The sequence below is a fragment of the Tasmannia lanceolata genome, unplaced genomic scaffold (genome assembly GCF_043159265.1).
Source record: "Tasmannia lanceolata isolate RefF3 unplaced genomic scaffold, GAP_Taslan_0.1 ptg000012l, whole genome shotgun sequence".
Lineage (NCBI taxonomy): Eukaryota > Viridiplantae > Streptophyta > Magnoliopsida > Canellales > Winteraceae > Tasmannia > Tasmannia lanceolata.
The window spans coordinates 1,915,577-1,942,725 of NW_027518689.1; the positions used below are offsets into that span (position 1 = coordinate 1,915,577).

The 27,149-nt window shown below is 40.0% G+C and overlaps 1 protein-coding gene across 2 annotated transcripts in view; it reads right to left on the reverse strand.

The window, feature by feature from the left end:
- Nucleotides 1–8,094: 8,094 nt before the first annotated feature.
- Nucleotides 8,095–27,149, reverse strand: part of LOC143887012 (cationic amino acid transporter 3, mitochondrial-like) — a 43,733-nt gene continuing 24,678 nt past the window's right edge. Inside the window, exons 3-14 of one of the 2 annotated variants that reach the window (XM_077391139.1) lie at nucleotides 26,816–26,900; nucleotides 25,817–25,957; nucleotides 25,616–25,734; nucleotides 25,407–25,503; nucleotides 25,067–25,239; nucleotides 24,876–24,942; nucleotides 10,166–10,324; nucleotides 9,686–9,965; nucleotides 9,394–9,502; nucleotides 8,800–8,912; nucleotides 8,609–8,684; nucleotides 8,095–8,521 (exon numbers count right to left, since the gene is read on the reverse strand). In XM_077391139.1, coding sequence (XP_077247254.1) covers nucleotides 8,365–8,521; nucleotides 8,609–8,684; nucleotides 8,800–8,912; nucleotides 9,394–9,502; nucleotides 9,686–9,965; nucleotides 10,166–10,324; nucleotides 24,876–24,942; nucleotides 25,067–25,239; nucleotides 25,407–25,503; nucleotides 25,616–25,734; nucleotides 25,817–25,957; nucleotides 26,816–26,900 — 1,576 coding nt within the window. In that variant the 3' untranslated portion in view covers nucleotides 8,095–8,364. The remainder of the gene's footprint in view (nucleotides 8,522–8,608; nucleotides 8,685–8,799; nucleotides 8,913–9,393; nucleotides 9,503–9,685; nucleotides 9,966–10,165; nucleotides 10,325–24,875; nucleotides 24,943–25,066; nucleotides 25,240–25,406; nucleotides 25,504–25,615; nucleotides 25,735–25,816; nucleotides 25,958–26,815; nucleotides 26,901–27,149) is intronic. The other variant, XM_077391140.1, reaches the window with a different exon arrangement.

The following is a 27,149-nucleotide window of genomic DNA, read 5'->3' on the forward strand; positions in this document are numbered from 1 at the left end:
ATGCGCCCTATAGCCCATTGCCCACGCCGTGCGCGTGTGCGAACGGTGCGTTGCACCGTCCCGCGGTTCAACCCAAGACTAAGACCATTGTGCACCATAATAAAGAAGAGAAAAAGGTAAAGCTTTATAAGCCCAATTTTTCTTTTCTTATGAGTTGGTAATGGACTATCTTTTTCACACTACTTTTGCACTCTTCTCTTTCTCTTGCAAAAAGCAAATCTTTCCAAAGAAAAATTTTTCCTTTTCCAAAACACACATAGAAAACATTTTCCAAACACTTTCTTTGACCAAAAAATCAGATTTTGAAAATCAAAATCTAACACACATAATAACTAGATTATAACTATACCCATAAGTACATATTAAGAAAATAAGGGGAGATTCTAACTCCTAGTAATTGTCAACGTAGAGATCCTCTCCTTTTTCTTCATTTTCTTCTCCTCCGTCGCGACTCAACTCGTTGTAGGTGGGTTTTCGGAATCGTCGTCCTGTATGGCCGGAAAACACACCGGAGATAAATCGGAAGAGAGAAAAAAGGAAAATGAGAAAGGAAGTTACAAAAATAAAGGTGAAGAGGGCTTTTACGATTATAAAATAAAAATTAAGAACCAACAACTGCTTTTCTTCTTTTCCTTCTTCCCCCTCTTCTTTTTCTCTCACTTTGTCTCTGTTTTCTTCTCCGGTGAGATTTTTCTTTGGGTTTCATATATGGTGCGGGAGTTTTTGGCGGGTAGGTTTTGGCGCCAAAGTGTTGACGTGGCTATATTGTGTTATGATAATATGGGCGTAAATTAAATGCAAGAATCAAGGGTAATTCCCTATTTAAATGGTCGTATGGATTGTTTGAGATATGCCTTAGAACCAAAAAAAAAAAAAAAAAAAAGCAATACCCCAAGGAATTGACCTTGTGGCCCCCATTAACGCAGACAAATACACAATCATGTTCTCTCTGTCTCTCTGGTTTCATTTCGTTGTAAAAGGAAGGAAGAAATTCTAGGAAATGTGTTCACAGAAAGAAGACTTATTTTGGCAAACTCTCTGCACAGTTGCAAGAAAATTGAAATTGAAATTGAAATGCAGATTATACAAACAGAAAGAGCCGGGGTTAAGAGGATATCATATACTTTTCACACGAGGGAAATGATATCAGCACAACCATGTTTTATTGTTGTTTTTTTTTTTTTGATGGGTAAGCTGGGGTTAGGCAGACCCCTACGAGATATATTAAATTAGAGAGAAAGATACAACATGAAGAGCAAGGAAAACAACCCCTAACATATATGAAGGGGAACAACAAAAGATAAGAGACTCAAAGATGAGCCAAACAACAAAAACCAAAGAGACAACTAATTATCCAAAGAAAATAAAGGCACCAACAATTCGCAGCAAGAGGGACCAATCCCAACGAAAGCCAATGACCGGCCATGGAAACCCAGGGGATCAAAGAGAGGACTCTAAGATCACTTCGGAGAGAGGGGGAGCTTGCTAGAAGAAGATGCTAAGAGGAGTAAGGAGGGGCTCTTGGTTTTCCTTTTTTGGACAAAATGCCAGGATCCTGGATCAGAAGCCGTGCCATGGATCTCAGACTTGTCGGGTTGAGGGAGATCATCAAAGGTCGATGGAGAGAGATGCAAATCTTGTAGTGCCGAAACTTTGTTGATATGAGGACGGATTTGGGTGCTGGCTTCGTATCGTTTTCCTTTAGTGATTTCGTTGCTGACAATTTGGGCTTTCTTCTGGGAAGAAACAACATCCATTAAGATCTGAGGATTGGTCTTGGGCTGATGAGCTACTGAGGCAACCCCCTCATTAGAGCCATTATTAGACAATCTAGCTCCTCCTAACTGAATTCTTGGGACATCATTGGCTATTGACTTGGGTTTCCAAAGTTGCCTTGGAGGGATAAGTGAAATGTTCTGAGAATCGGAAATGTAATTGCATCTATCGGTCCCATGGCTAAAGTCTCTGCAGATTTTGCAAGCCGAAGGCTTCCAATCATATTCCACCAATTGGATGTGAGTCCCTGTTGGAGTCTCTATTATGATGGAATCCGGGAGTTTTTTATCCACATTTACCATGACACAAACTCGGGCGAACATTAGACGAGTCGCATTAGCTGTATAGGAGTCCATGTACATGGGTCTTCCAAATCTACTAGCAATTTTACTGAGGCCTCTGCAAGTCCAGAATTTTAGATGAAGACCAGGAAATCTTATCCAAATAGGAATTTCAGTCATCTTTACTCTCTCCATTTTTTATTCCGGCGTCCATTTTTGGAGGACAAGAACTCTACCTCCAAAAGTGGTGTAGCTTGTCTTTTCTTATTTAATTGGCTCGTGAGAGCTTTTCGGGCACTGTAATAAACTTTGACAGCTTTTTAAATTCTAAGGCCCTCGTATCATATTGTGAGTTGTGACAACCGATGGTGAGGGTTCAACCGATTATTGGCCCACCTAAAAGATAAGCTACGATCATGCAAATAACAAAACATGGTTGTGCTGATATCAATTCCCTATTATAATTATGAGGGTACAGATTAACAAGCTATTATTTTTTCTTAAATAAAAAAAGATGTCATTGATTAAAGACGGGTTGCTAGCAGCATTGCATCTTGTATTTGTGACACGTGTGCAACCAAACAAAACAAAATGGCGCTTATCCCCGCAAATGCAATAAAAAAAAAGTAAAAGTAGCCAAATCCAATACTCATTTTCACCCCTTCTTTATTTTCTAGACGGGATCCCGCTTTAGAAGTTTTTTTCTTAATTAAATAAGAGAAGATTACATTGCACTCTTATATGAGCTAGAGTGCCCCAACACATAGGTCCCCCATTTTTTGTGGTGGTCCCAACATTCATTTGCAAGGCTCCGTTATAGATAGGGTGTGTACCAAAAATCAGGTCCATAGGATCAACTTTTGGATGAGTTAGAATGATCCTATGGACCTGATTTTTGGTACACACCCTATCTATGTAAAGGCCTTTCAAATGAAGGCTTTGGATCACCCCAAAAAATGTGGGACCCATGTGATTGTCGCACTCTAGAGAGATTGCCCCATATATCATTGAGCTCTGTAAGTGCCAAATTGTTGGTGCTTCTAAGAAAGAAAAAGAAAAAGAAAAATGGCCTCATAGATATAGGTCCTTTATCTCATCCTATAGATTGGCCTCCATGGACTGGTACTATAACATATTATTAGAAGCGTTGCTTTCCACTTCTAAGTTCCCCTTCATTTGGTTGAAAATGATAGACAATTCTTGATAGAGGGCACCGACTTGGCTTATTAAAAAGAGTTCTGCTACGGAGACGGAGAGTGGAACCGAGAGTGTAACATAACAAATCCCCACATGCCATTTGGCATGGGAGAGGTAGTTTTGCCATTTTCATAGAGAGAAAAGCCAAAAATCAATGGAAAGATTGCTAATGTGTTAGGAGGCAATTTGTTTGGTTCCATTCTAGGTCCCCAAATCAGTTACAATATCATTATTCTATTAAAATGTTGTCTTTTATTTCCATAATAACCTTAAATCTGCAATATTGCTACACTAATAGAAAATTGTACCTAATGATTAACCTGCTAGATCATAAATACACTAGAAGGGGGTGGCCTTGGGAAGGAAATGGGGCGAATATATCATCACATCACTAAAATTTATCAATATCGCATCTTAAGATTGCATGATTGGCGTTAAGTTTTGGGCTATAAAAGATCCAAATCAAGATCTACACCGGCTCACTCTCTAGAATATTTTGTCTCGTTCACTTAATTTATAGGTAGTTGTTCTCTCTTGCAAAAGTGATTCGCGAAATGCATTTGTGCAAAATTGCCTAGCAATTCCTTATTCTTAATTAAATATTTTTGGATTAAAATTTATGTCAATCTATATAGAATTATTTTTTAGTTATGCTAGGAAAAAACACAATTGCTTTCTAACTAAAATAATGATCAAATAGGCATGTGTCATGTGTCGAGTGGAAGAGAAAAAAGAACTAGTGAAATGGTTAATTAAATGGCCACTCCATGCTATATGTGGCTCAGCCCCTGCCCGTACCGGTTTAGGTACAGTCAGATACATCAATTCTGTTTATAGGAAATGATATTTCCAACTCCTTTTGCTTGCTTTTTAATAATAAATGATTGCCTATTCAATTCTCATTTAATTCTCATTTATTTTGGCTTTTTAAATACGGTGCAAGTTTGGCCCTGTGAACCCTGACCCGCTCTGAGCCCAAACATGGTCAGGGTTGGAAAATCCGACCCTGGGTGGGTTTGGGTGCATTTTTGAGGTGACTCAGGGTTGGATAGGGCTCAGGGTTGATACCATGGGCCGACCCGACCCAGCCCTGTTTACATTGTACCCCTGACCCACCCGACCCGACCTGGCCTTGTTTACACTTTACCCCTGACCCGACCCGGCCCTAAATCTGTTTTACACTTTATCCCTAACCCGGAAATGAATATTTGATGATCTGGGAAATGAATATTGAACACAGCTATGAGAAAAACATGATGAATCACTTCAAGTGAAAAAAGCTTGACTTTCAATGCATTCTCCACACATTTTTTAGTTGGTTTTGACATGTAACATAGACACATGCACTACAGACAGACTCGGACACACTCATATCACATAGATAGACACTCTCAAACATATCTAATTAAATGTTGTTGAATCTCTCAAAGGAGATCCATGGTGTCTTATATAGAGCTTTTATAGAAACAAATGGGATTAAGAAGACGAAATGTATTGTTTATGATCCATCTCATGCAATTAAATCGTATAACTACTATACCTAAAGTCGGATGGCGTCACTTCCATCCCACTAGGTTTCGATGTTTCAACAGTTCCCAGTCAGCACTAGGGTATTTGCACTAGGGTCAATTAGGGCCGGCCCGGGCCTGGCCAATCAGGGCGGGTCAGGGCTGCGACGAGCCCTGCAGGCGGGTCAGGACCAAGAAATTAGGATCGGGTTTTGAAAAACCCAACCCAACCTGACCCTGTTGCAGCCCTACTTGAAAGGTAGGTAGCAATATGTCATTTCCCTTTGTTCTGATTCTACATATTGATCAATTTGAACCGAAATCTTCCCTCTTTGCCTTCAATTATTTAGGGGAATGATAAATGCGCTCCTTTTCATCACATGGACACCCAACTGCAGCCGTTGAATACTTCTGACGTGAAGAACATCATCCCCTCTGCAGTCATTGATACACTGTTGGGTGTCCCAAGTGATGAAAAGGGGTGCATTTATCATTTCCCTTTATTTATAACAAAAGGATATAAAGGCTGGCCCACTTTGTTCGAAGATCCAAACCATTCAGTTATTGATCCCCAATGTAAATAGATCGTCCCTCCAAAGTCATCTCCATTTTGATCCTCTATTCTAAAAATTACACCATATAGAAATTTCAACAGATCGGAAGGTTAGGATCATCGTATGGAGGTGATTTTCGACATACTGTCTATTTACGGTGGAGCATAACTCAATGGTTTTGATCTTTGAGCAAGGTTGGGCCCACTCTATTAAAAAAACATGTGCAACTATGTACGGAAACAATATAATGCATATTTATTAGAATATTCATTAGGGCCTACCTTGTTCGAAGATCCAAACAGTTCAATTGTTTGGCCCCAATGTAAATAGGCATTTTCCTTAAAAAGACATCACCATAGGATAATCCTAATTCTCCGATCTGTAGAGGTTTATATGTGGTGTCGTCTGTCTATAGAACGGATGGTCATCGGTTTTGACCATCCGGTGGAGATGTTACTATGGGCTTTAGATCTTCGAACAAGGTGGGGGGGGGGGGGGGGGGGGGGGGACATCAAAATACGAGAATTGCCAAGGGGGACACACTTTTGAAAATTTGTTAGAGAGGGACGAAATGGGAGTTATCAAGTCTCTACAAGGGGGTTATCAACCCTCTAAATGGGGTTATCAAACTTTCAAAAAGGGGCAATCAACCCTATTTAACAATTTTTCGAAATTTTGTCCCCCCTCCCTCCCCCCCCATCTGGCAATTCTCGAATTTTGATGTCCCCCATTGGCAATTTTTCCTTTTTAAAAAAGAGAAGATACACCTTATTTAGTATCCTTACACAGGTGCACGTATTTTTTAAAAGGGATTTGCTAGGGATCATCAGAGAAGGCATTTTGAAGAAGGGCTGTTGCATGAGAGAGCAGCCACCTCATATGAATTAAATCTATAAGACAAAATCTGAGCATGGCTGCTCTCTCACGCAATAGCCGTTCCGTAAAATGCCTTCTGTGACAGTCCCTAGCAAAAGCCCATTTTTAAAAATATAGTGAGGCCTACTTGTTCAAAAATCCAAACCATTCATTTTTTGTGCCCCATGATTCGTGTTTAAAGAGAAGCTTGTGAGAGCTTTCTGGGAACTGTAATAACCCTTCGACAGCTCTTTAAATACAGAAAGACTGGACCATGCAAATAACAAAACACGGTTGTGCTGACCACGTTTTGTTATTTGCAGAGTTCTACCTTATCTTTTCTTTTTTAATTGGCTTGTGAGAACTTTCTGGAACTGTAATAACCTTTTGACAGCTCTTTCAATAAAATAAGACAAGCTAGGACCGTGCAAATAACAGAACATGATTGTGTCGATATCATTTCCCTTATAATAATGTAATTATCTTTTTCAGGGGGGTTGAGCCTCTAGCTCAATGGTTATGGCTTTGGCATTCAACCTTGAGGTCGGCAGTTTGATCCCAGATTACCTACGCCCCAAAAATTTTCAGAAAAAAGGAGCTCGGGCCAACAAGTGTGCCATCATATAATTTCCAATGGAGAAACCCCATTAATAAGGTAACATAGAATTTTATCTTATCTGATCCTTCAAGATTCTTTGTTGCGCTTGCTAAGGTTCCAAGCGTCACAGTTACGAAATTCTGCAAATAACTAAAAAAGGGAAATGATATTAAAACTGCAATGTTTTGACAAGATGCTCGAAGCATCTTATCATCTAGCATTTAAAGGGCTGTCAAAAGGATTTTACAGTTATCAAAAAGCTCTCAGAAGCCCTTTAAATACCAAAGGACAAGATGCTGCACGCATCTTATCAAAACATTGTAGTGCTGAAATCATTTCCCTTAAAAAATTATTAAAATATCAATTAAAATAAATTTAGTTAAACACAATTTAACAGACAATTAGTGAAATCAATGAATAAGGGCTGGTTTAGTAATGCTCCTCATTCTCTCTTTTGGAGCCAACAAAATGGTCAAAATGGGAGAATGAGCTACCCTACTTTTATATATATATATATATATATATATATATATGAGAAAACGGTTCTTACACATATGTGTAGAGAGTTCTCTACACACTAGCTTAAAATACAGTGGGGGCCTACATTGTTTGGGTGATCCAAGACATTCATTTTAAAGGCCCTCACATAGATAGGCTGTCTACAAAAAATCAGATCCATAGGATCATCCCAACCCTACGATTTGTGGAGGTAAAATGGATGTCTTTAAACCTTCACAAATTAGTCCATTTTTTGCTTCCACAGTTCGAATGGTTAGGATGATCCTATGGATCTGATTTTTTGTGGACACTCTATCTATGTGAGGGCCTTAAAAATGAATGGTTTGGATCACCCAAATAATGTGGCCCCCACTGTATTTTAAGCTAGTGTGTAGATAACTTATCTACACATGTGTGAAGGAACCGTTTTCTCATATATATATATATATACCCTACTTATTTGGGCTGTTCTTCAGGGGAAAGGAGGATAGCAAGCCTATCCAAGGATAAAATAAACCCTTTCTGTCCCCATGGAAACCAGCTCTCATAACCTAAAAACCTATTATAGAAAACACAACTAAAACATTAATTCCTTTGAATGTGGTGACGTTTTATCTGGAAAAATAAGTATGTGCTAGTAAATATATTTGTTTCAAATAGAAAAACACATGCATTTTTCTGAAGATTTCCTAACCTCTTCCTGTATATTTCCTGATTTTTACAAACATTGTTTTGCACCCTGAATAATTCATGACCCCAAAACTTTGTATTTATCCAACATCAATATAACTTTGTCTTCTTGAGAAGCACTCACATGTATAATTCCATCCAAAATATGCTTTAAGAGATCAATATTGGAATTTATTCGCGTATTATCCAATAAGGTATTGAAAGTTGAAACATCACAACCAGAGTTTCTCACATCTATGAAAGAACAAATTTGCTATCTATTTACATTTTTTCCTCATTGATTCATAAACATCAAACAAGAGATCATGAGATGCAGTCCAGAAGGAAAGAATAACAAGATCCAATCCACAAACTGACCTGGTTTGACACCCTCATAGAGGGGCAGATAATTTCTGCGTAGAGTTCTTCTAAGCAAGAATTTCTGAAGAGCCTCCATAGATCTCATCTACGTGGATGGTGGGAACATAAACTGCATCCATCAGAGAACTATGGTTCCGCCCGTATAATAAATAAACAAATACTCCGATTACCAGCCATACCGAAACACGAATCCATGTGCTAGTGCTGAGAGGTTAAAAATAGTAATGTTAGAGCCTAAATTGGGTATGTGTTTGGATCAAATCCATGAGCTCAAAGTTACTTCATACTTACCTGAGATTTATTAATAAGTATACATTTATTAGAATGCAAGAAACAGGGAGGAGTGGAACAAAGGGGCAAATGAAACCTGCGGAACATACAAGAGTCTTACTTCACTAAACTTATTCCGTGCACAATTAGTAGTTACGAAGGAAAATGTGGTAAAGATAACAAAAGTTAAGATATGAAAAAAGGATCTTTACCTCCAGTGTGTCCGAAGCTGTGCCGACCATCATCTTGGTCGATCCAAAAGAGCACAATTAGACCACACAAAAGAAGCAAGCCACCAATTAAACACGCTGATAATCTTACAAAGCTGATGAAAATAACTGAGTCAGAAGCCAAATCACTCTAAATCCAAATAATTCGCTGGAATATTACTATTGGGACTCATGCCCGGAGACAATTTGTTAGAACCATGCTACCCAGACGCATCAAAATGGGGTAGAGAGCAATCAAATTGTAGTCGTAAGTGGCACAGAACAATTTGAATTGATAACCCAGATGCATATACGTAAGATTTCCAAAAAAAAATTAGAAAATTATGACAGAAAAAGGAACATTTTTTTTGGGATGGCAGAGGAACACTTACAAAGATGGGAAACAAAGACAAGGCCCAATCAGCTATATTCTAACATTTCAAAAGACAGTTCTATATGCAGTAACAAACTGTATACTATATATGTAGAGCATTGGGATCAATCAGACAAATGGCAATATTAATATGTTATTCGAAATTAACCTTGAAGTATATATGGGCCATAAAGTTGAATAGAGGACATCAAGACATGACTAACCTGGGAAAAAATACAGCTGAAGCCCCAGAAGCGAGGAGGAGCACTCCAATACATACAAACATTATGTTCAAAGCCGCTACTCTTCGCCTTTTTTGTTCCTTTGATTTGTCTGCAGCAATCAATATAACTGACATGACCACTTACAGAAAATCCATGCAGACCACAAATCTATAAAAATAAGATTTGATAGGGAAATTTATCATAGAAGTAAATGGAAAATCCAAATAGGTGTAGAGACAGATGACAAAATTAAGAATCATAGAATAAATTGTCACATCTAAATTTAGATTACCTTGATCAAGTTTCTTTACAATAAGAGGATAAGCAGCTGATGTTTCTGCATCATTTGGATAAAGCATCCTTCCTTGTGAATGTTGATTTTTGTCCTTACAGGCAGCAACAAGATCTATTGGGTCTGCATTGTTTTCCTGAGTATTATATTGTAAAAATACGGAATCAATTGATTCCTGAGGTGATGACGCCATAAGTACCTCGTCATCTGGTGGGACGTATCGGAGAATCAAAATAGAAACTGCAACAATGGTGAATGCAAGGAGCGTACCCACACTGACCTGGACAAAGAGCAATTTAATCTCAATTTTATTTTCTGGACTTAATGAATCTGATATTCAATTTTCATGAGATAAGCAGTGTAATTGGTACCAATCTATTTCTTCATTTTCATTTCCTTTTTAAACAATTTCAAAAGCATACCCCCATTGCAATCCCAACATTCCTTGATACTTGGAGAGAGTACCCAACAGTAACATACCATTCCAGCTAATTGAGAAACATCCATGAAAAAAGCCAATGTTGCAGCACAGATCCCAGTCACTATTGTGCCATTTACGGGAACTTGGGTACGTTTGTTAACATTTGAAAAAAATGGAGGCAGTAGTCCATCTCTAGCCATTGCCATGAGTATCCTAGGCTGAGGAAATATAGACAACATGGGAAATCACAAAATCAGTGAGTGGTACGGTTGAAAATCAAGCAACTGTAATCATATCAAGCAAAAAAATTCAGATGCCATGGTAAAAGAAGTTAGAGATAATAAAGTTGTACAGAATGTACTGTGGATAGAAAGATCGCAACCTTCTCTAGATAGGGATGGGATACTCAAGGCACCCACAGTAGTTATCTGCTATGCGTTAATTCCGGTCAAAGATTTAGGGAGAAGCCTGCGTCTAGAAGTGAAATTGATCTTTTTATTTCCCAATCCATTGATTGAGGTACTGATGCAGCGTCAACATGGCAACCATGTCATGCCTAGGTGGTTTTGGTAGAGTTCCAAGGTGCATTCCCGCAATAATGTTGCTGGCCCGTTTTGAACCTGATTTTTTGGCTTCTAAATGGCAGAATCATGGAAAGTGATAAACTACAAAGTTGTAGGTTTCTTTGAGATCTTTCTAACAAGTATTTGGGATCGAAAATTGGTCAAGTGGTTAGAAAGTTATGGCAGTTTTAGTGGACTGTGTCTGTAGGTGCCCAAAACAGTCAAAGTTAGTAAGTTCCAATGCAATTAATGTTATGTTAGTCCCTAAGCTAGCTAGTGGAGGAGCTTGAACGAATTTGCTTTGGTTTTCTTTTATTTAAAGAGTTAGAAACCATCTTTAGAGGGGATTTTTTATGTTGATAAACTTGCGTAATTGATGGAATATCAATTGGGTTGAGCATTGCTCCCATTTTGGTTCTTCTATTGTTGTGTTCTTGATTTCTAATTTCTCTTCTTCTTTCCTCTTAAGCACTCTCATTATCTGGTATCAGAGCCAATGTTACTCTCTTGGGCTAGCTTTGATTTGATTTTCATGGCAGCACGAAGAGGTGGAGGAAGGGTTGATAACCAAATGATGGAAGATTTGAGAGATGAAAGAGATGAAGAACTTCAAGCACTTCGAAGACAAGTTGAGCAACTTACCATGGGACTTGAACGCCAAGAGGCTCGTAGTGAGCGAGGTAGATCGAGCCGTGGAGGTTCTAGTGATGAATCTGATGTAAATCCCTTCTCCCATACTCGTGAAGAGGCTACGTTGGGAAGGTTCTATCGTGATTTCGACACCGTCAAGATTGACTGGCCGGAGTTTCATGGTCATCTACAATCCGAAGAGTTTCTTAAATGGCTTAGTGCCATTGAGAAGTTTTTGATTACAAGGAGACACCCAAAAGCCAACGTGTGCTGCTTGTGGCTACAAGGCTTCGTGGCTACGCTTCAACATGGTGGTATAAAGTTCAAGAAATGAGAATCCGGAAAGGAAAGCGTAAGATTTCTTCTTGGGACAAAATGAAGTCAAGGCTACACCGAAGAATTCTACAAACTCATGGCTTGTAATGATATTCAAGAGAGTGAAGATCAACTTGTGGCAAGGTATGTTGATGGTTTGAAGTTTTCCATTCGTGATGAGGTGGAAATGCACCGATCATTGAGCGTCAATGATGCTTATCAACTAGCCTTGAAGGTGGAGGCTAAGCTTTCTCGTCGTAGTGCTAAAAAGTATGTGGATGTTCATAGTCTTTATCCTTCTTCTAAAGGTAAATCTTCACATGGTGGAGGTACAAAGTCAAGATACGAATATTTCAACAAAAATTCTACAAAATCAGCCCCTACACATCAAGTTGGAGATCAGCCCAATTGTCCCAACAATTCAAATGCTTGTTTCAAGTGTGGTCAAGTTGGCCATCGTTTCAAAGATTGTCCAAAGAGGCAAGTAGTGGCCTTCGGTGATGAAGAAAATGATGATTATTTTGATGATTTAAATCAGCCCATATATGATGAGGAAGATGACATACAACATGAAGAAATCGAACCCAGAGAAGGAGAAAGCTTGGTGATCCAAAGAGCACTTTCTACATCAAAGGTTGAATCCGATGATGATCGGCTTCGTTCCAATATTTTCAAAACTCGATGCAAATCTCATGACAAGGTTTGCACCATTGTGATCGATGGTGGGAGTTGTGAGAACATCGTATCTCATGACATGGTGAACAAGCTTAAGCTCAAAACCGAACCACATCCAAAGCCCTATCGGATTGCATGGTTTAAGAAGGGTAATGAGGTAAAAGTTACTAAAAGATGTTTAGTTTCATTTTCTATGAGTAAGAATTATCATGATCAAGTTTGGTGTGATGTCGTCCCTATGGATGTGTGCCACATACTCTTAGGAAGGCTATGGCAATATGATAGAAATGTTACCCATGATGGTCGAAAAAATACATATACCTTACAAATGAGAAAAGTGGAGATTGTTCTTATGCCTAGTAAGGAGGAAAAGACATCCAAATCTTTACAAGAGGAGGGTAGTAATTTTCTCACTTCATCAATGTTTGCAAGAGAAAGTAAGAGTAGTGGTAACATTTATATGCTTGTGGCGAAAGATTTGGACATGCCCTTCAATGTGCCTAGTGAGTTAGAACCTCTCTTGGAGGAATTTAAGGATGTCACACCCGATGAGTTGCCCAATGGATTCCCTCATTTAAGAGACATTCAACATCAAATTGAATTGATTCCCAGTTCTATTCTTCCCAACAAGGCTCACTACCGTATGAGTCCTAAAGAGCATGAAGAGTTAAATAGGCAAGTCATGGTTGTTGAAGAAAGGTTACATCAAAGAAAGCATGAGCCCTTGTGCGGTGCTGGCCTTACTCCAAAGAAAGATGGAACATGGCGTATGTGTGTGGATAGTCGTGCCATAAACCGAATCACCATCAAATACCGGTTTCCCATTCCAAGAATTGATGATATGTTTGACATGCTTGCCGGTGCAAAGATATTTTCCAAGATTGATCTTAGAAACGGCTACCATCAAATTCGAATCAAGCCAGGTGATGAATGGAAGACCGCTTTCAAGACATGTGAAGGCTTATATGAGTGGCTTGTTATGCCATTTGGTCTCTACCTTCATGCGGGTAATGAATCAAGTCCTTCACTCTTTCATTGGAAAGTTTGTTGTTGTTTATTTTGATGACATTCTTATTTATAGCCATGATAAAAGTGAGCATGTAGAACATTTAAAGGTTATTCTAACCACTTTGAGAGGTGAAAAGCTCTATGTAAACCTCAAAAAGTGTTCTTTCATGATAACTGGCCTAACTTTCCTAGGCTTTGTTTTGACTGCAACAGGGATTAGAGTGGATGATGAGAAGATCAAAGTTGTCCAAGAATGGTCTACTCCAAAGAGCTTGCAAGAAGTGAGGAGTTTCCATGAATTGGCCTAATTTTATCGCCGATTCATAAAAAATTTCAACACTATATCAGCCCCCTTGACGGATTGCATGAAGAAAGATGGGTTTAAGTGGACTATGGAGGCCGAAAAGAGTTTTCAACTTATAAATGGCAAGTTGTCTAGTGCTCCTGTGCTTGCTTTGCCGGACTTTGAGAAGATGTTCAAGGTTGATTGTGATGCCTCTCATGTGGGCAGTGGCGGAGTACTTAGCCAAGAAGGCCATCCCATTGCCTTCTTTAGTGAAAAACTCAATGAAGCAAAGAAGTACTCTACCTATGATGTGGAATTTTATGCCATTGTTCAAGCACTTCGGCATTGGCGATCGTATCTTGTTCAAAGGGAGTTTATTTTGAATTCCGATCATGAAGCTCTCAAGCACATCAACAATCAATGAAGCCTAAATCGAAGACATGCAAAGTGGGTTTCTTTCTTACAAGAATATACTTTTGTGTTAAAGCATAAGAGTGGAAAGTGCAATTGTTAACAGGTCTTTAGGTATTTATTGTAATGCCCAAGGGCATACTTGTCTTTGTACTTCACTCTTTATTATTTATATTACATGAGTGAGGGGGAGAACCCTAACTCAATCTTTTCTCTCACTCTTTACTTTCTCTATTTTCTCTACCTCTCTCAACATGGTATCAGAGCTCTAGGGCATGGATGCCTAGGGCCATTTTTTTTTTTTCTTTCCCTAACCCTAACCTTAACATCCACCTCCATCTTCTCCATCCCTAACCCTAACCATAACCCCTTCATTCTTTGCTACAGTACCCGCTACAGTAAATCGCTTCAGTACATTGCTACAGTACTGCTACAGTGAATCGCTACAGTACCCGCTACAGTACTGCTACAGTACATCGCTACAGTACCTTCTTTTCCCCACTCTTCCTTGCCCTAATTTGATCCATCATAATCTCTTCTTCTTTTGGGTCATAGCTATGCCCTAGATTTTCTTGTTCAGCTTGATCACTATCTTCATGGTGTTGTTCTGGATTTGTACTTACATCATTGCGATGTTTGTGGCTCGGAGTTGTCTCAACTTTGTCTTTATGTCGTGAGGCTATCTCATGCCTCCCTTATGCATATGTTGTCCTCACGAAGCCGCGGTCTATTAGCTTGCTTATAGTCTTCATCCTTGTCTCTACTTGCTCGTTGTTGGTCCTCTTCAGTCTTCTTCCCGATCTCTTATGGAAGATACCCCTCATATTGAGGACCCTACTATTCGTACTCCAGCTATGGCTACTAGTTCCCAGCCGCGTCAGGCTGCGTCGTCGTCTTTGTCTTCGGTGGATACGTCATTCCCACCAATTACCACTTCCCGTCTTGATGGATCCAACTATTTGACTTGGAAGATTGCTGTGGAGACATATCTGAAGGCCCGACGAAAGATTTCTATTATTCGTCGTGATCCCCCTCCTAAGACTGACCCTACCTTTGATGATTGGGATGTAGATGATGCCCTTGTTCGTACACTTCTATGGCAGAGTATGACCTCTGCCATTGCTAGCACCATGATGGATCTCCCTACTGCCAAAAAGGTATGGGAGCACACTGCGGCATTATATTCTAATGAGGGGAATGTCGCCCGTCTCTGCGACACTTATTCACGCTGGATGGGTCACAGGCGCGGTGATTCTACAGTCCATGATTACTATAGACAGTTTGTCTCCTATTGCCAGCCGCTGGATGCTCTTATGCTTCTCACCACTGATCTTACCACGACAGCCAGACAGCGGGATCAACTCCGTGTTGTTCATTTCCTTGAGGGTCTTGGACCAGAGTTCACTCATCTTCGACAGCACATCCTTGGGTCTGGTACTGTACCCACTCTTCAAGAGGTATTTTTACGAGCTCAGCAGTGTGCACTTGGCATTACTGTTCCTACTCCCGTGGATGGCTCGACTACTGCTGTTTATGGAGCCGCTGACCGCCCTTCCCGAGGAGGAGGCATTTTTGGTCGCGGTCGTAGTCGCGATACTAGCCGAAGCGGATATGGCGGCGGCCGAGAGGGTGGCCGTGGAGGTCGAGCTCGGCCCTATTGTACTCATTGTAGGCGTGAGGGTCACTATCACGAGACATGCTTTGATCTCCATCCTGAGCTGCGTCACACTCCATATCCTCGTCAGGGCCGTACTGCACATCTTGCCCTTCCAGATTCGCTTGCTCCTATTGACAACCCCTCACAGACACCACTGGCTACTCCGACTGATCAGATGGTCGTCTCTCGTGCCGACTATGATGAGCTACATCGTTTCAGGTCTGCCAGCCGCCTCCTACTGCTGGTCTTGTTCAGCCAGGTAGTTCTCCTGCTTCGTTACTCTCTAGTTTTAGCTCCTGGATTATTGATTCGAAAGCATCTCATCACATGACAGGTACCCAGTCATCTTTACATAATTTTCATCATGTTGTTTCACATTCTATTACTCTTGCTGATGGGAGTACCTCTCCTATCACTGGTGTTGGCAGTTGTTCCCCTTCACCAGGCATTACATTATCATCTGTGCTCTGTGTCCCAAAGTCACCTTTCAGTTTACTTTCTGTTAGTCAATTAACAAAGCATCTCCATTGTTCTATCTCATTTTTTCCTTCATATTGTCTTTTTCAGAATCTCTCGACTGGGAGTACGATTGGCTCGGGCCGTGTGGTAGATGGCCTTTATCGTCTCGACTGCACTCTGTCCCATCCGATTCTACATGGCTCGGTCGATGCATACCAGTGGCACTGCCGTCTAGGTCACCCGTCTATGGAGCATTTACGCAGGATTGCCTTCGTTTCTTCTTCATCTGTTAGGTCTTTTCAGTGTGAGGCCTGTGAACTTGGGAAGCATCATCGTGTGCCATTTCCCTCTCGGACTGTTAGTCGGGCTTCACACCCTTTTGCTCTTGTTCATTCTGATGTATGGGGTCCTGCGAGGACTACCTCTTTATTTGGATTTCGCTATTTTGTGGTCTTTATTGATGACTATTCACGTATGACATGGACTTATTTAATAAAAGATCGTTCTAAAGTTTTTTCTGTGTTTCGTGATTTCTATGCTGAAGTTAGTAATCAATTCTCATGTGTTATCCATCGCACTGACAATGCAAAGGAATATTTCTCTTATTCAAATGGTTTTCAGGAATTCCTCTTTTCATTCTGATGTATGGGGTCCTGCGAGGACTACCTCTTTATTTGGATTTCGCTATTTTGTGGTCTTTATTGATGACTATTCACGTATGACATGGACTTATTTAATAAAAGATCGTTCTAAAGTTTTTTCTGTGTTTCGTGATTTCTATGCTGAAGTTAGTAATCAATTCTCATGTGTTATCCATCGCACTGACAATGCAAAGGAATATTTCTCTTATTCAAATGGTTTTCAGGAATTCCTCTCTTCGCGAGGCATTCTTCATCAGTCCTCATGTGCTCATACCTCTCAGCAGAATGGAGTGGCTGAGAGGAAGCTTCGCTCCTTGTTAGATGGGGCCCGGACACTACTCTTTCAGATGTGGGTCCCTAAGACCTATTGGGCTGATGCTGTACTCACAGCATGCTACCTGGCGAATAGGCTCCCCTCTTCGGTCCTTGGTGGCACGTCTCCATTCTCGATTCTCCGTCCTACCTCTGACCCTTTCCCTCTTACACCTCGAGTTTTTGGCTGTCTCTGTTTTGTCCACGTTCTTGGGTCAGGATTAGATAAGTTGGATCCTCGGGCGGAACAGTGTATCTTTCTAGGTTACTCTCGGACCCAAAAGGGTTATCGTTGCTACAGCCCTCACCTACGACGATCCTTTGTCTTGGCGGATGTTACATTCTTTGAGACTCATTCATTTTTTCGTCCGTCCATCTCGTTGGATCCCTCCCCCTCTACACTTCAGGAGGATTCCTCGCATACTCCTGTTCTTCCTCTTCCGGTTCTTCCTGATCCCATCCCTGTTTCTACACCTCCGGTGTCCAGTTCCTCCCCTACAGTTGATTCTACTGTTATGCCGACGGCAGCGCCTTGTTGCAGCCCCTCTACCTCCACCATTGAAGCAGCATCAGCGTCGAACCAAATCTGTTGCTCATTCAGCCCCGCCCGAGCCATCATCATCTCAGCCGGAGATCCCCACTTCTGAGGTACATTCTGACTTTCCCATTGCCTCTCGCACTCGGTCTCGCAGTACTGCTCATCCCATTTCCTCTTTGTGTCTTGTGACTTTCTCACCCCTGTATTTCGTAGTTTTGTTTCGTCTTTGTCCTCTATTTCTCTACCTAAGACTCTACAGGAGGCACTTGATCATCAAGGCTGGCGGGCTGCTATGGATCTTATGATGCAGGCCCTTCAGGCCAATTAGACATGGGATTTGGTCCTTCTACCATATGGTGCTCGTCCCGTTGGTTGTCGCTGGGTTTATGCAGTCAAGCACCTTCCTGATGGCATAGTTGAGCGTCTTAAGGCTCGACTTGTTGCCAAAGGGTACACGCAGACATATGGGATTGATTATGGCGAGACTTTTTCACCAGTTGCGAAAATTCCTTCTGTCCGTGTCCTGCTATCCCTTGCTGTGAATCATGGCTGGCATCTTCATCAGTTGGATGTAAAGAATGCCTTTTTTCATGGTGATTTGGAGGAAGAGGTCTATATGGAGCAACCTCCTGGATATGTTGCTCAGGGGGAGAGATCTTCTCTTGTTTGCCGTTTGAGGAAATCCATTTATGGTCTCAAACAATCTCCGAGAGCCTTGTTTGGGAAGTTCAGTGCTACACTTATTCGCTTTGGCATGAAGCAGTGCGAAGTTGATCACTCCGTCTTCAGTTTTCAGTCTCAGGCTGGTTGTGTTCTTTTGATAGTATATGTCGATGATATCATTATCTACTGGTAGCGATATAGGTGGCATTCAGAGGCTCAAATCCTTCCTTCAGGCAGAGTTCTCTACTAAGGATTTGGGTCGTCTTCGGTATTTCCTGGGCATTGAGGTTGCCTATTCGACTAGGGGTATCTACCTCTCACAGAGGAAGTATGTTCTGGATCTTCTTGATGAGACAGGTTGTTTGGGAGTCAAGCCTGCCTCAACTCCTATGGACCAGAATATGAAATTACTCCCTGAGGAGGGAGTCCTGTTAGAAGATCCAGGGCGATACAGACGGTTAGTTGGTAAGCTCATTTATCTTACTGTTACACGTCCACATATTACCTTTGCAGTTAGAGCTGTTAGCCAGCATATGAGCTCACCTCGCACTTCACACTGGACTGCTTTACTTCAGATATTGAGATATCTGAAGAGTTCGCCAGGTAAAGGGTTGTTATTTCAGAGGCATGGGCACCAGAGAATTGAAGGATACACTAATGCCGACTGGACAGGAACTCCGGCTGATAGGCGGTCTACTACAGGATATTGCACCTTTATTGGAGGGAATCTTGTTTCATGGAGAAGTAAGAAACAAGATGTCGTGTCTAAATCCAGTGCCGAGGCAGAATATAGAGCTATGTCTCATACGAGTGGGGAACTCATGTGGCTACGTTCCTTACTTTCAGAGATTGGATTTCCTCCTCCTTCTTCTCCAGCTCAGTTATACTGTGACAACAAATCCGCCATTTACATTGCCACGAATCCAGTCTTCCATGAGAGGACCAAACATATTGAAGTGGATTTTCATTTCATTAGAGATTTGATTCAGCGAGGCTACATATCTCCCGTGTTTACCAGATCTACAGATCAATTAGCAGACATGTTCACGAAGCCTCTAAGTAGAGCTAAGTTAGTTGATAATTGTAACAAGCTAGGAATGTTAGATATCTACATTCCAGCTTGAGGGGAAGTGTTAACAGGTCTTTAGGTCTTTATTGTAATGCCCAAGAGCATACTTGTTTTTGTACTTCACTCTTTATTATTTATATTACATGAGTGAGGGCGAGAACCCTAACTCAATCTTTTCTCTCACTCTTTACTTTCTCTCTTTTCTCTACCTCTCTCAACAGCAATCAAGTGACGGATGCAAGAGTGGCTTTTCTTAATTCCGTGAGTGTACAACTTGAAGGGTTTGATACCATTAGAGACATGTATGCTAATGATGAAGACTTTGGTGAAATTTGGAAGCTTTGCAAAGAAGGGAAGCATGAAGATTATCTTCTTCAAGATGATTTTCTCTTTAAGGGGAGTTGCTTATGCATTCCAAAATGCTCCCTTAGAGAGTATGTTATAAAAGAACTACATTCGGGAGGTCTGGGAGGACATTTTGGAAGAGATGAAACTATTTCTCTAGTGAAAGAGAAATATTTTTGGCCGCCCTACCCAGATGTGATGAGTTATGTGAAGAGGTGCCGAATATGCCAAACATGCAAGGGACATACTCAAAACACCGGTACCTACAGTCCACTTCCACTTCCTAATGCTCAATGGGACGATGTTAGTATGGATTTTGTGGTTGGCTTGCCGAGAACTCAAAGAGGTAATGATTCCATCTTCGTAGTTGTTAATCGCTTCTCTAAAATGGCCCATTTCATTCCTTGCAAGAAGACTATGGATCCTTCTTATATTGCTAATCTTTATTTCAACGAGGTAGTTAAGCATCATGTTATTCCCAAGTCCATTGTTTCGGATAGGGATACTAAATTCCTTAGTCATTTTTGGAGATGCTTGTGGAAAAGAATTGGTACTATTTTGCTCTATAGTAGCGCCTATCACCCTCAAACCGATGGACAAACCGAGGTGGTGAATCGAACTTTGGGAAACTTGCTTAGGAGTTTGGCGGCAAAGAGGCCCAAGCAATGGGATGTGGTGCTTCCCCAAGCAGAGTTTTCTTATAATTATGTTGTGAATCGTTCTACAGGTAAGAGCCCATTTGAAGTGATCTATGGAAAAACTCCAAAACACTATCTTGATCTTGCATCCATTCCCGATCCATCGTTGTCCAACAAGAAGGCGGAAGATTCTGCTACTACCATGACAAAGATTCATGAAGAAGTGAAGAAGAATCTTGAAGAAAATACCGAGAAGTACAAGTAAGCGGCCAATACTCATCGCCGAATCAAAATCTTCAACGAAGGTGATCTTGTGTGGGTTTATTTGAAGAAGGAACGATTTCCAGCCGGGTCTTACAACAAGCTCAAGGAGAAGAAGAATGGCCCTTGTCGAATTCTCAAGAAAATCAACGACAATGCATACAAGATTGAGCTTCTTCCAAATATCAATACTCACCCAACTTTCAATGTCAAAGACTTGACAACTTATCATGGAGAGCTTGATGAGATCTCGTGGGCGAGTTTTTTCTCACCCAGAGATAATGATGCAGTGCCAACATGGCAACCATGTCATGCCTAGGTGGTTTTGGTAGAGTTCCAACGTGCATTCCCGCAATAATGTTACTGACCCATTTTGAACCTCATTGTTGGTCTTCTAAATGGCAGAATCATGGAAAGTGATAAACTACAAAGTTGTAGTCTCTTTGAGATCTTTCCAACAAGTATTTATGCTCGAAAATTGGTCAAGTGGTTAGAAAGTTATGGCAGTTTTAGTGGACTATGTCTGTAGGTGCCCAAAACAATCAAAGTTAGTGAGTTCCAAAGCAATTAATGTTATGTTAGTCCCTAAGCTAGCTAGTGGAGGAGCTTGAACGAATTTGCTTTGGTTTTCTTTTATTTAAAGAGTTAGAAACCATCTTTAGAGGGGATTTTTTATGTTGATAAGCTTATGTAATTGATGGAATATCAATTGGGTTGAGCATTGCTCCCATTTTGGTTCTTCTTCTCTTGTTGTGTTCTTGATTTCTAATTTCTCTTCTTCTTCCCTCTTAAGCACCCGCATTAGGTACCTAAGTGTCAATCAATCCATATTAGCATCGATCGACAAATCCAACCATCAACTGAAGAATAGTGCAAAACAACAATTTTGTAAATTATTTTTAGCTTGTTATTCTTTTCATTTTGCTTTTTTTTTTTTTTTGGGACGAATTCATGTTGGTTTAAGGTTCTTTTTGCTTGTAAGTGCTACACTTATAAAATATGCACATTCTTGGATTTGGGATTAGTTTTTGAGATTTTTGAGTTAATACTCCTCTTTTGGAATAAAAGTAGAGGAAGATCACTCTTCTCTTCCGATGTTCTTTTGTTCTCGGATTTAGTGACTTGCAAGCCAGATTCCTAGATGTAAATTTCCTGCTTCATTATACACACTGCATCACTTCTACTTAAAGATTCCTAAACAATTTAAGATATTAATTTGTTTAAGGTACTTAAGAAAAAGAATAAAAAGAGCTTACAAGGACTCATTAAATAAAGAATCGAAGAATACCATGGAATTTACCTTTCCCTTTACTTTCTGATAAAATTTTCATTACAACACCCACGTACCAAAGCCAGATCCTTTTATTCCAGCATAGGATGTCACACATTAGATCCTTCTGCCCAATGGAGGACTTGTACTTTTATTTAGTCTCATGATGGTTTTTACTATACTTGGTCCCTCCTTACACAAGCTCTGTTCCATTTGTGACGAGCAAATTCCTAAGCAAACATTAGCATTTGGGCTGCAACATTACTTTTGGTTAAGGCTGACATCGTCATCCTCATTCAAACTAAACTAAAACTAATATAATTTAAACTATCTACTGATTTTTTTATTGGGATCATAGAATGTTATAGTACTCTTTTTAGTAGGAATATTTTAGCACCATTACTTATGCCAATTAGATTAGTACAATATTGCCCATTGGCTTTTGTTAGAATATGTAGAATGCCTAAGGGCATAACTGTCTTTGTACTATCCTCGTGTTATTATAAATACATGTGTAAGGGGGAGACATCCCTAAGTTACACAAACCCTTTCTCTCATTCGTTCTCTCTATCATCGTATCGGAGCTTATCTGGCTGTGCTCACTATTGTCTGAAATTGGTGTTGTTCCCTCGTCCCCTTCTAGGTTGTATTGTGATAACAAGGCTGCCATAAATATTGCTACCAATCCGGTTTTCCATGAACGAACGAGCCACATTGAGGTGGACTGCAATTTTATTCGTCGGAGCATCCAAAGAGGAGAGATATCCACAGTCTTCACTCGATCCGTAGATCAACTGGCAGATATGTTTACAAAGCCTTTAAGCAAAGCTAAGTTGAGTGATATTTGTAACAAGGTTGGAATGTATGATATATACTTTCCAGATTGAGGGGGAGTGTTAGAATATGTAGAATGCATAACTGTCTTTGTACTATCCTCTTGTTAATAATATTACATGTGTAAGGGAGAGACATCCCTAACTTACAAAAACCCTTTCTCTCATTCTTTCTCTCTAACAACTTTGATTAGTTTTTTGTCATTTTCTATTATCTGTCATATTAAATTTTGAAATTGATAGTGACATTTAGTATTAGAAATGTGTTGTTGTATCATAGTTTTAAGGATTTTGAATGCCAAAAAAAAAAAAAAAAAAAAAAATAGAAAAAGAAAAAGAAACAAGAAAAAAAAAAGAAGGAAAACCATACAAGTCCTTGTTGTACTCAGTATTTCGAGATTTTAGGGATTAGGGGATCTCCGTACCTGACCCTTTACCATATTGGACACTTTTATCTGTAACAAGGTAACCTGCCATTCTTAGTAAGATCCATCAGGAGGACATCTAGGTCGCTGTTAATAGAGAGAGACTGAAGCTGGGCAACCAGACTGTTGCTGCCGGAATATAGGCGTGAGATTGTTGCTGCCGGAATATAGGCGTGAGATTGTTGCTGCCGGAATAGACTGTCTCAGCACGCAACCAGACTGCCCGTGATGTATCCAGAAATAGCATGTGGCTCGCAATCTTTGGTTCTATACTCTGACAGAGAAGAGACTGGAGCTGGGCATCCTCCTGACTCCACTTATCATACCCAGCATCTTTCGGATTCGGAGGATCTCTAGTGATGAAACGTAACTTACCCTGACCTCACAGATAGAGATAAATAGAACGACTCTAGGCAGGGTAATTAACACCATCCAATTTAATGGATGTCATAGAGGTCACCGGGAACGGAACTGAACCGGTGGAAGAAGCTGGTGACAAGGCCATAACAAACACCGAAACTCAAAAAAAAAAAAAGAATGTCGGTGAAGCAGACCATATTTGTGGAACTACAACGAAACATAGAGATAAAGCTGAAAGCATCAAGCAGAAATCAAAGTTATGAGGACCGACAGGAAAGGACAGGGCGCAAATCACAAATTTGGGGGGGAGCAAATCCAAATTCCAGGAAAAAAAATTTCCTGCCCTAGAAATTTCGCACGGGGGCGGGGGTTGCAAATCAAAAATCTGGAAAAAGAACCACGAAATTTTTTTTCAGCCTGGAAAATTTCGGGTGGGGAGGGGGGGCAAATTAGGGTTCCTGTGGGGAAATAAAATTCGTGGGGCGGCGCGGTGTTGGTAAGTGAAAGAGGGGCGGCAAGGCTGGGAGGGGCGGCGAGGTTGTTGCCAGCGAGGGTTGGGGCTGGGAGGGGACGGCACAGAAAGAAAGGTGGTGGCGGCGTTCCCTAGGGCATCAAAGAACCCTAGGGCTCTGATACCATGTTAACAGAGAGATTAGAGAATGAAAAGTTATGTGTTAGCAATTTTGCCCTAACACACACACACACACACACATATATATATATATATATATATATATATATATATATATATATATATATATTATGAAAAGAATATGAAAAGACTATAATGCCCTTAGGCTACATAAGCTTATTCTAATAGTCACCATCCACATATAATGGCACACATCGCAGGTTTGGTGTTTGTGGAAGACACTCCTATAGTTTTTTCTCATGGAATTCCTTTTACCATTCTTAATTCCATATGATAAAACTAACATTAAAACCACCTGCAACCATCGAATTTCACGCATTCCAATTCTTTCAAGAACCTTCTGGTGCAAGGTTTGATAACATTCAGGAGCATTTGAATATGGGGTAAAGATTTTTATTGAAACAAACAATACCATTTTAAAAAATGTATTCCATGGAAAAAATTCCAGGGTCTAGGAGGATTGAAAATTTTCAAGTAGACAAGGAAATGTTTTATTCCAGAAAAAAATTCCATGGATTATGAGTTAGCTTCCAAACACTGAAAACTCACTTTAGAGGGAATTTTTATTACTCTATAGCCAAACAGCCCTTTACACTATAAATATAGGAAATTAGTAAGAGTTGTTGAGAACTTGAGACTATATGCAACCGAATATATCATTGAGCATACATATGAATTGAAACATTCAAGACATATCATAAAACTAGACAAAAAAAATAAAAATGCAGAGATACTAATCTGATTAAGCAATAGTTTACCTGAGGAAGAAGCACTCCAATTAAGGTAGAGCAAAGAGCAGTCACTGCCCCGGCAGTGATAATGTACCTACGCTTAAATAAATTGTCAAATTGAAAACTATACCACAATTAAGTTTATCTGGAAAGAAGCAAATTTATACTGTGGATTCAGGTTTGAAATGACCATATTTTACAAGTAAATCATTCCTTACATTGCCCACTGCATCCCATGGATGGCAAACGCAGACGAAATTGGGGTGTCTGGATCCATTGCATAATATGGAACCAGGCCAACGATAACAACAGATGCCAACATGTACAAGAAGCAACATGTGGACAGTGCAATTCCTATACCTAGCGGAAGGTCTCGCTGAGGATTTTTCACCTGTGATGCAGATATTCTATCTCTTCAGAACAAGAAATAATGAAAATTCAAGAAGTCCCAACAAAATGCATATATAGAATAGAAGCAGCTTCCTGTTCGTGCTTAGTAAATTTCTTTCAAATGTCAATAATTTAGGACATAATACACAACATTTTTTATTGCTATACCTCTTCTGCTGTGCTGGCAACTGCATCAAAGCCAATGTATGCAAAGAAAACAGTTGCAGACCCAGAAAGCATCCCATTAATTCCAAAGGGAAAGTATCTGAGGATCCAAAGATAATAGGAAGGTTTAAATTGGCCATTAATTGTTAAATGAGAGAGAGAGAGAGAGAGAGAGAGGGGGGGGGGGAGAGTATAGCGGAAAACAAAATTACCCGCTAGGAAGAGAGTATCCAACCCATCCAGTCTGGAAACCAAGGTAAGCACCAGCTATGATGACAAATACCATGACACAGACGTTTGTTGTTGTGACGACAGATTGTGCAAGAGCACTCTGCCATGAAAAAAAAAGGATTCGAATTTAAGTTTGGAGGTTGTATAAACTTTCCTATAAAATATATATCTTAATGGGATACCTCCTTGATTCCCAAACATAATAGGAAAGTGGCAATGACAACAAGAATAGCAGCACAAGGATCAATCACTATATCAAGACCAGGGATGGTTGCACGGGCTAGAAAAGCAGGCATATTATCTTGTCCACCAAAAAACAATGCCTGAAACATAAAAACCATGGATCATCATATGAGTACCCATAAAATCTTGGAAATCTAGTGTTCAATTAGAGCTTCAAGTTTAAAAAAATTTCACTAATAATGGTAATGATGTATCACAGGTGCAGCAACATGGACTTGAAACATAACTAAAAAAGACGAGAAAGGGTTAGGAATTTCATGAACTGTTTAGAAAAATAGATAAAGGGCGGCCCAGTGAAGGAGGCTCCCGCCATTGTGGGGTTTGGGGAGGGCTAGATGTACACAGCGTTACGCCTGCTTTGCAGAAAAATAGATACCGATGAAAAAATAAGTATTATACAATAGTAAATAACCACATTGGAAACAAACCATGTCTAATATCTAAATTTTGCAGGTTCCATCCAAGTCACTGTCTCGACACTTGTTCAAGAGTCCAGCCAGAGCCATCAAGAGTCCAGTCAGAACCACCATATTTGAGGATCATAGACGATCCAGTTATTTAAGATTTGTAGATCAATGTACATATATAATAAAAATCACAATTCAAGATTTGGGAGAAACTGAATATGGTTGTTTCCAACATCTAGGAAATAACAAGGATTGGCAAACAGATTCCTGTGTTGGAAATTAAAAATTAGAAGAAAATAAAAAAAGAAGCCTATAAAACACATTAGAGAATAGCCCCCCACTAAAAGGAATGCAATTCAAAGTTGATCCAAGAGTAACATAGATAAAAGAAAGCCGATACTCTATGCAACTATTCCACTAGGGATGCCTTTTGCATACGCAGAAAAATATAACAAGTATTATTACCTATTCTAATTTGCAAGAAGAATGGAATTACCAAGTTATTCTAATTGGCAAGAAGAATGGAATTACCAAGTTTGGAGATATGCCACGAGCAACAGCTGATCCACCAATTGTATATTCCAGTATAAGGGCCCAACCAATCAGCCAAGCGACACTAGAAACAATCAGAACACTCAGAATCACCAATTGAAAAACAATCCCTTTCCGATTAAAATACAACAAAGTATATATCATTTTCAAAGGCCAGAAAGTAAGTTCAGGGTAGCCAAGTTGGCCAATTTAATTAATTAATCACTATAGTTCGTACACAAGTATATGTTAGTTCACAGAGCTTGCTCCTTCAAGCAATACAAAATAAATCCCAGGATTAACTTGCCTAAATGATTTTAGACATTGAAACATG